This window comes from Entelurus aequoreus, linkage group LG08, assembly GCF_033978785.1.
Source record: "Entelurus aequoreus isolate RoL-2023_Sb linkage group LG08, RoL_Eaeq_v1.1, whole genome shotgun sequence".
Taxonomy (NCBI): Eukaryota; Metazoa; Chordata; class Actinopteri; order Syngnathiformes; family Syngnathidae; genus Entelurus; species Entelurus aequoreus.
Window position 1 is genome coordinate 65373270 of NC_084738.1, and position 10000 is coordinate 65383269.

General features: G+C 41.5%; 2 protein-coding genes across 6 annotated transcripts in view; one reads left to right on the plus strand and one right to left on the minus strand.

The window, feature by feature from the left end:
• LOC133656159 (breakpoint cluster region protein-like) overlaps window positions 1-10000 on the plus strand; it is a 590239-nt gene that overhangs the window by 443663 nt on the left and 136576 nt on the right. The window lies entirely within an intron of this gene.
• Window positions 1-10000, minus strand: part of LOC133656162 (disabled homolog 2-like) — a 46049-nt gene that overhangs the window by 20004 nt on the left and 16045 nt on the right. For all 5 annotated transcript variants that reach the window (XM_062057063.1, XM_062057062.1, XM_062057064.1 and 2 more), the window contains exons 2-5: window positions 5285-5542; window positions 286-425; window positions 126-224; window positions 1-50 (exon numbers count right to left, since the gene is read on the minus strand). The exon at window positions 1-50 is cut by the window's left edge and continues 82 nt beyond it. In XM_062057063.1, the coding sequence (XP_061913047.1) occupies window positions 1-50; window positions 126-224; window positions 286-425; window positions 5285-5423 (428 nt within the window). In that variant the 5' untranslated portion in view covers window positions 5424-5542. The remainder of the gene's footprint in view (window positions 51-125; window positions 225-285; window positions 426-5284; window positions 5543-10000) is intronic.

A 10000-nucleotide genomic window follows, 5' to 3' on the forward strand; every position in this document is an offset into this window, starting at 1 on the left:
TCCCGGGCGATGAAGGAGATCTTGTTCACCAGGTGCTCGTGTTCAATCACCTGAGGTGGGGGAATGCCCTCGTTAGTGAAAGACATGCGGGCCGCGACCACTGGGAAGAAAAACACAGAACCCACTCCGGACTTCTCATCGATGATCTTGATGCCGGACATGGAAATGTTGACCCAGATTCTCTGCTTGTGCTTCCCCTGTGAGCGAGCAGCTATCGCCATTCCCTGGGAGAAAACCTCACACCTAAAAACCACTATCCTGTTTTCCATGCCACGTTCTCGTCACCTTCAGTTTCATCATGGAGTCCTGGCACATCTTGTCTCCTCGGGCCTCGGGAACGTCGTCGACGCCGATCAGCTTGGCTTTGTACCTGACGCCGTCCCCTCGAAACCTGGCCAGCAGGTACTCGTCGTTTTTCTCTGGAACTGGACAAGGAATCTCACCTTAAAGCAACAAAGCTTGACACCAAGACCTTGAACATGTTCTTGTAGAAACTGAATCAGACTAGGGATGAGTACTGTTAACATCTGAACCGATTCTTGACCAATTCCTGGTACATGAGAATCGACACCAGTACTCAACTGTACCAATTTTTCAGTATTAATGTTTTTTGTGTGAATGCTCCATGGTTTTCTACTCCAAAATTCATCTATTTATTAAACTTCTTCAACTTCTTCTTCTCCAGATTTTGGCGCGCCCTACCTTCCACATTTTTCACCCGATTCAAACTGTTCAGCCTATTCGGGAATCGCAGGCTTTCCCTTGACAAATTCCAAAAATTCCCAGATTTCCCGGGTCATTTTTCCCCATTTAAAAATGAATTGGCCATTTTTCAAACATCCACCATTTCCACATTTTTCGATCGATTCAAACCATTCCACCTTGAACACGTTCCACAATCATGGGAACTTAAAACTACCTTCTCTCAAAGTTCCAAAAAATTCCAGGATTTTCCAGAATTCCTGGTTTTCCAAAGCCCGATTTCCACATTTTTTTCTGGCGACTACTCCTTCCACATTTTTCAACGCATTTCAACCGTTCCACCATCAAAACATTCCTCTTAATCAGGACGAAAAAACTAAGTTGTTATTTGAACTGGACTAATTCCCGGTTTTCCCGAAATTCCGTAATACCATTTCTTAATTCACCATGTTACTACTTCAACGTTTCTCAACCGATTTGAAAAATTCTAACACCAACCATTTCAACTGATTCAGACGATTTAAGGTTTTTTTTTACCATTTTCAACAACAAAAAAAGAATTCCCAAAATTTTGGGAAATTCTTGGACATTCTTCAAAGTTCCACAACTCCCACATTTTTGACCCGATTCAAACTGTTCAGCCTATTTGGGAACAACAGGCTTTCCCTTAACTAATTCCAAAAATTCCCAGATTTCCCGGGTAATTTTTCACATTCCAAATGAATTGGCCATTTTTCAAACTTTCACCATTTCCCCATTTTTCAACCGATTCAAACCATTCCACCTTCAACACATTCCACTATCCCGGAAACTTAAACTACCTTTTTTCCAAGTTCAAAAAAATTCCAGGATTTTCCAGAAATCCTAGTTTTCCAAAGCCCGTTTTCCACCCTTTTTCCTGGCGACTACTCCTTTCACATTTTTCAACGCATTTCAATCGTTCCACCGTCAAAACATTCCTCTTAATCAGGACAAAAAAACAAAGTTGTTTTTTTAACAGAAAAATTCCCGGTTTTCCCTGAAATTCCAGGAATTCCGTAATACAGTTTCTCAATTCAACATGTTACTACTTCAACATTTCTCCAGCACCAACCAATTCAAGTCATTCAGACCATTTAAATTGTTTACCATTTTCAAAAAAATTCCCGTTTTTCCCGAAGTGACCCACATTTTTGGAAATTCCCATTGAAATCAATGGGACGTTCTTCAGAGTTGCACAACTCCCACATTTTTCATCCGATTCAAACCGTTCAGACTTCAAAATATTCCGCCTGTTCGGGAATTGTGTGCACTCTCCTTCAACAATTCTAAAAAAAATTCCAGGATTTCAGTTTAATTTCAGCATTGGAGCATTCACACGCAATTCCTTCAGGAATTGCCTCATCTAGTTGCTAATAAAATCAACATTTTGTACTGCGACATTTAAAAATGAGCTGATTGTGATAACTGCTGTCAAATTGTGATATCTTGTTTCATTATCACATTTGCAAGTGTGACAATAAGTTGCGAGTCCAAGACGTTAGATGGCAGTAGTGTATAGTTTATGGTGTTTTTTTGTTGTTGTTGTGCCCTAAAAAGTTTTAATAATGTGAGTATTGTACTTATTACACACAAGCGGATAGATTTTTGCGTGCATCTTAGTTGTAGTTTGGAGGTGTTGAAAATCGCCATGTAAAATCGCTAATGCTAATCAGCAGCATGTTAACAGCAAAGCCAACGTGCAAACCCCAAAAGCAGTGAAGTTGTCACGTTGTGTAAATGGTAAATAAAAAAATACAACAAATCCTTTTCAACTTATATTCAATTGACTAGACTGCAAAGACAAGATATTTCATGTTCACACTAAGAAACTTATTTTTTTTTGTTGCAAATAATCATGAACTTAGAATTGAATGGCAGCAACACATTGCAAAAAAGGCATTTTTACCAGTGTGTTACATGGCCTTTCCTTTTAACAACACTCAGTAAAGGTTTGGGAACTGAGGAGCATACTTGCCAACCTTGAGACCTCCAATATAGGGAGGTGGTGGTGGGGGGGGCGTGGTTAGGAGGAGTATATTTACAGCTAGAATTCCCCAACTGAAGTATTTCATATATATATATATATATATATATATATATATATATATATATATATATATATATATATATATATATATATATATATATATATATATATATATTAAATAATAAATAAATATATATATATATATATATATTATATATATATTTATTTATTTTATTATACATATAAATAAAAGAAATACTTGAATTTTAGTGTTCATTTATTTACACATATACACACACACAACACTCATCTACTCATTGTTGTACTTGAAAGTACAATGCTTTGTTAAGGGTTGAATTGGCCATCCTCTTTCTATTCTCTGTCACTATTTTTCTAACCACGCTGAACACCCTCTCTGATGATGCATTGCTGTGTGGCACGCACAAAAGTGCTTTCATCAAATGCACGAGAGTGTGGAATCTTCCATCTCTCCCTAGCATGGCCCAAAACTTTGTCCAGTTTACATCTGCTGTGACAACTAGAAACACACGAGCCTCCACCAGGGGGCAGTGTAGCGTACCCAGATGTAAAACCTCTTTTGCACAATCAGCCTTTTCATATAAAGCCATAAAGGAATGGAACGACCTCACAACAAACTTGAAAAGTCTGACAGATTACTCTTCATTCGCAATTGAAGTTAAAAAGTGGCTTTGGAGCAATCAAAGCTGCTCACACGGTCACTAAGATGGGCATTATGTTTGACACATCAACCTAATGTGTATTATATTTATCCATGAGAGCATATTTATTGTAAATTGTGAGGTGTGTCTGTTAAAATCATGGTTGTTTTTACAAATGATGACAGATGTGAACAAAAGCATGTATTGTCTTTGTGTGATGATGTAAATGAGGTTGCTTGTATTGTATATTAAGTATGTGTCCATGAAAGGGCATTTTATGACTTTTTTCTTAATACTTGTGTATGATTTTATTGTCATAATTTTATTGCATGATTTTTGTATCCCTTTAATTTAGGTAGCCAGGGACTGCAGATGGAAATTAGCTATTTAGCTATAATCTGGTACAGAACATATCTGTCTTTGAGCTTAATGTTTCTGTACATTGTCCCTTTAAATAAAGACTAAACTAAAACCGGTCAATCCTTGCTTCCTGGGGAAGATCTTCCCTGGCAAGCAATTGGTACTCCAGTACTTGTACCCGGAGGCTGGTCAGGTCCAATTGCAGCTGCGGCAGACTTTTTTTGGGGGGGGCGTGGCCTCCAGCTCCGGCTGAATACCGGGAGTTTGTCGGGAGAAAATCTCTGTCGGGAGAGGCGCTGAATATCGGGATTCTCCCGCTAAAAACGGGAGGGTTGGCAAGTATGCTGAGGAGACACATTTTTGAAGTGGAATTCTTTCCCATTCTTGCTTGATGTACAGCTTAAGTTGTTCAACAGTCTCCCTTCTCATATTTTAGCCTTCACACATTTTCAATGTCTGGACTACAGGCAGGCCAGTATAGTACCCAATTTCCAAAAAACAATTTGAAATGTGGACTCGTCGGACCACGGAACACTTTTCCACTTTGCATCAGTCCATCTTAGATGAGCTCGGGCCCAGCGAAGCCGGCGGCGTTTCTGGGTGTTGTTGATAATTATCATGAATCAATTTAAGTGGACCCCGACTTAAACAAGTTTAAAAACTTATTTTGGGTGTTACCATTTAGTGGTCAATTGTACGGAATATGTACTGCACTGTGCAATCTACTAATAAAAGTCTCAATCAATCAATGGCTTTGCATAGTAGAGTTTTAACTTGCACTTACAGGTGTACTCGACCGACTGTAGTTACTGACAGTGGTTTTCTGAAGTGTTCCTGAGCCCATGTGGTGATATCCTTTACACACTGATGTCGCTTTTTGATGCGGCACCCCCTGAGGGACCGATTTCTCTAAATTCTCTGAACCTTTTGATGATATTACGGAGCGTGGATGGTGAAATCACTAAATTCCTTGCAACAGCTGGTTGGGAAATGTTGTTCTTAAACAATTTGCTCAGGCATTTGTTGACAAAGTGGTGACCCTCGACCCCGTCCTTGTTTGTGAACGACTGAGCATTTCATGGAAGCTGCTTTTATACCCAATCATGGCACCCACCTGTTCCCAATTAGCCTGTCCACCTGTGGGATGTTCCAAATAAGTCTTTGATGAGCATTCCTCAACTTTCTCAGTCTTTTTTGTCACTTGTGCCAGATTTTTTGAAACATGTCGCAGGCATCAAATTCTAAATGAGCTAATATTTGCAAAAAAATAACAATGTTTTCCAGTTCGAACGTTAAATATCTTGTCTTTGCAGTCTATTCAATTGAATATAAGATTTGCAAATCATTGTATTTTGTTTACCATTTACACAACGTGACAACTTCACTGCTTTTGGCTTTTGTAGATGTTTACAAAATATGGCGTTTGAGAGCTCCGATTTAAGTGGACCAGCAACAATCGGTCTTCTACAATCAAATAATGGCAGCAACGTAATTTCTGGAGACATGAACAAGATATTGTGTCATTCCGTCTCACGTTTTTTCTTGTCTTTCCGGAACGGGACCTTGGACGCGGCGGTCGCAGGTGAGGCGGGAGGGGAGCCGGATGCCGACGGCGGGGGCGCCACGTCAGGGTCGGCGGGGGCCGCCACGTTGATCTCCACCTCGGCGGACATGGCTCGGGGGCGTCTCGCTGGCGGACGGCGGCTGGGCTTTGCTCGGTTGCTAAGGCTTGGGGCGGCGGTGGTGGCGAGGGCGACGCCTCCTAGCAGCCGCACATGCTTCGCTGGTTTATCTGCAACACAATCAGGGGGAATCGTAAAAAGACGTTTACAAACTTCCTCTCGGCTACTGAATGTTGTATTTGGGCAGCATCTCCGCAGTAAACGTTTATAATGTGACATGTGACCAATAAAACGTCTTCACCTCACAAGACCGAGTGTTTGGAAAAACACCAGGTGACCAAATGAACTCAAGTCCATACATTTGTCCTGGATAAACCAGAGCCAGACCTGAACAGACGACCCCGACCTGGTCCATCAGATATCTTCTGGGTGTCACCTTTCACCAAACTCTTCCAAACCCCTATCCTAAATGCTAACAGTTAGCACACTGACCAGATAGCAACAAGTAACAAAGCTAAACAAGCTTGCATGCTAACAATGCTATGCCAACATAGCAAATAACAACATGTTAACATTAGTGAAACAACACATGAGACTGAGCCTGTTAAATTAGACCCCAAAATATAGCATGCTAAAATGCTAAGTGTAATGTGTATATATATACATATATATATACATATATACATACATACATACACATATATATATATATATACATACATACACATATATATATATATATACATATATATATATATATATATATATATATATATATATATATATATATATATATATATATACATATATACATATATATATACATATATATATATATATATACGCCCACAATCCAAGATGGCAGCCATGTTTATTCTGTGTTCAGTGTGTTCTTACCTGAGGTCTGAGTTTTTGTGTTTTTATGTATGAGATTTTAATTGTTTCTAGTCTGAATGAGTGGTACTCTGCAAGATAAACAAATTATCTGCAGAGTGGGATTTCTGGTGGATAGTTTCTCATCAAATGTCACTGGATTGCCATAGACTTTGGCCTACCTATAATCCACCTGTTCAGGTAGCAGTAGCAGACAGCTAGCACCCTCGGCCTGCCTGCTAGCCTTCCACCATCGGCCTTCCACCATCGGCCTGCCTGCTGCTAACCTTCCATCCTCGGCCTGCTTGCTGCTAGCCATTCCACCATCGGCCTGCCTGCTGCTAACCTTCCATCCTCGGCCTGCTTGCTGCTAGCCATTCCACCATCGGCCTGCCTGCTGCTAACCTTCCATCCTCGGCCTGCTTGCTGCTAGCCATTCCACCATCGGCCTGCCTGCTGCTAACCTTCCATCCTCGGCCTGCTTGCTGCTAGCCATTCCACCATCGGCCTGCCTGCTGCTGGCCTTCCATCCTCGGCCTGCTTGCTGCTAGCCATTCCACCATCGGCCTGCTTGCTGCTAGCCTTTCACCATCGGCCTGCTTGCTGCTAGCCATTCCACCATCGGCCTGCTTGCTGCTAGCCATTCCACCATCGGCCTGCCTGCTGCTAGCTTTCCACCATCGGCCTGCTTGCTGCTAGCCATTCCACCATCGGCCTGCTTGCTGCTAGCCATTCCACCATCGGCCTGCTTGCTGCTAGCCATTCCACCATCGGCCTGCGTGCTGCTAGCCATTCCACCATCGGCCTGCGTGCTGCTAGCCATTCCACCATCGGCCTGCTTGCTGCTAGCCATTCCACCATCGGCCTGCCTGCTGCTAGCCATTCCACCATCGGCCTGCTTGCTGCTAGCCATTTCACCATCGGCCTGCCTACTGCTAGCCATTCCACCATCGGCCTGCCTGCTGCTAGCCATTCCACCATCGGCCTGCCTGCTGCTAGCCATTTCACCATCGGCCTGCCTACTGCTAGCCATTCCACCATCGGCCTGCCTGCTGCTAGCCATTTCACCATCGGCCTGCCTGCTGCTAGCCATTTCACCATCGGCCTGCCTGCTCCTAGCCATTCCACCATCGGCCTGCTTGCTGCTAGCCTTCCACCATCGGCCTGCCTGCTAACCTTCCAACATCGGCCTGCTTGCTGCTAGCCATTCCACCATCGGCCTGCCTGCTGCTGGCCTTTCACCATTGGCCTGCCTGCTGCTGGCCCTCCACAGTCGGCCTGCTGTTTGCCTCCAGCCATTGGTTTTGTCTACGGGCTTCCACCCATCGGCCTTGGTTGCTAGCTTTCAGCCCTGTCTGCTAACATCTTCAAAAGTGGTAAAACAAGTGGAACTTCTCCTCTCACTATGTCACAAATCATTATATTGTGTTTTATACTTTTGTGTGGTTTTACTGGTGTCCCAAATGGGTCTGGTCACCCCCCCTTACAAGCAACGCTACTTCAAGATGACAACTTTGATAATTTGACATTTCATCATAGTGGCAACTATAAAATAACCTCGGCCTTATCTCAGTTGAAGATTTCTGTGACTTTGGACAAAACAAAATGGCTGCATACTATGGTAGTGTCCATTCATTCTTATTGTTTCCTTGTTTTGAGAGATCACGTCAACATTACTGCATTCTCCCCTATTATAAGCACTTACTTTCACAGATTAAAGACAGACTCAAAAGATGGTAACTTTAAGCGCAAATGTTTAGTTATATTATTGTTATTGCTCTCAGGAAATGTTGAGACTAATCCAGGCCCTGATACACCTACACAATGTTTTACACCTGCGGATTTTAAAACTAGATCTGGTCTTGGGATTATTCATATCAATGTTCGGAGTTTACTCCCTAAACTTGATATGATAAAGATCTGGATAAACTCAACAAATGCTGATATTGTAGTCTTATCTGAGACTTGGCTTAAACAATCTGTGCTTGATAAAGATATTTACATTCATGGCTATAATGTCTATCGTACTGACCGACAAAGAAAAGGTGGCGGAGTGGCCATATATATTAAGCAGAGGTTTGATGTTAAATTAGTCCTCTCTGAATCAGTAAGTAAAGAACTTGAACTGTTAGCACTTGAAATTGAATTAGCTAGAAATCACCACATTATGGTAGTGGGGTGTTATAGGCCTCCATCTGCCCCTAGTAATTCTCTATCTACTCTTGTGAAGCTTCTGTCTCAACTGAAATACAATGAAATAGTGATGGTTGGTGATCTGAACTGGGACTGGCTCACATCTGTGTCTGACTCTTTGAAAGCACAGTGTGAATCTCTAAATTTAACACAATTAATTAACTCAGCTACAAGACCTAATCCTAAATGCCCTCAAAAAGCTACACTCATTGACTTAATTCTAACAAATATGCCCTTTAAATTTGTTGCATCTGGTGTTTTCCCTAATGATGTGAGTGATCATTGTGTGATTGCAGTAGTGCGAGACACAAGGATTCCTAAAAGCAAGCCTCGTCTTGTTGAAAAACGTAATATGAAATTATTTGAGATGCAAGCTTTTTTACATGACTTGCATCTTTTTAATTGGGATAGAATTGCTCTTTTTGATAATGTTGAACTGGCTTGGAAATATTTTCACGAAAACTTCTTGAGTATAGTGAACAAACATGCCCCTTTTAGAAAATTTAGGGTTAAAGGTCGTGACAATCAGTGGTTTACATCGGACCTGTCAGATGTATTGCATGAGCGTAATGCTGCTTGGGCCAGGGCACGCAAGTCAGGGTTAGAAGCGGATTGGTTGAATTTTAGACAATTAAGAAATCAATTTACTTCTCTCATTCGGAAAGTCAAATCAGAATTTTATTTCTCCACAACAACAGAAAACCTCAAACACCCAAAGAAGTTTTGGAAAATCATCAAATCTTTGTCCGGCTGCTGTAATTCAGTCAATCTCCCACCTAGTATACTTGTTGATGGTGTCAGAGTAAGTGACAGAAGAGAAATGGGTAGTCATTTTAATAATCATTTTATTTCCTCTGGTTTTCTCTACAATTCTGACAACTCTACTGAAGTTCCGCTAACTCCGGAAAGAACCGTTGAAAATACCCAGGTTTTTAACTTTACGCCCTTTACCACAACAGAGGTCATGAGGGCTCTAAAGCAACTTAAACCTAGAAAGCCAGCTGGCTCAGATAAGTTGGAGCCGTTCTTTTTAAAGTTGGCAGCTGAAATTATAGCTGAACCACTGACTCACATTTTTAACCTTACTCTAATTTCAAATGAAATCCCTTTGGATTGGAAATCTGCCCTTGTAATCCCCCTATTAAAAGGAGGTGACCCTAGTAATCTAAATAATTACAGACCGATCTCTAAACTCTCTGTTCTGGCAAAAGTGCTTGAATCCCTTATCAGTGAACAGATAAAAGACTTTTTGGACACCAACTTTATCCTGTCACCATTTCAGTCAGGTTTTCGCAGAAATCACAGTACTGTTACTGCTGCTATGAAGTTTATAAATGATGTAACTGAAGCTCTTGACAAGAAGCAGTGCTGTCTGTCCCTCTTTATTGACTTTTCAAAGGCATTTGATACTGTTGATCATGTCATTTTAATCAAACGTCTTTCAGCTATTGGTTTTTCTCAGCAAGCAGTTGGATGGTTTGCAAATTACCTCACAAGTAGAACTCAGGCTGTTCAGATAGAAGGTTCCTCCTCGGACGTACTGCAAGTGAAAAAGGGTGTCC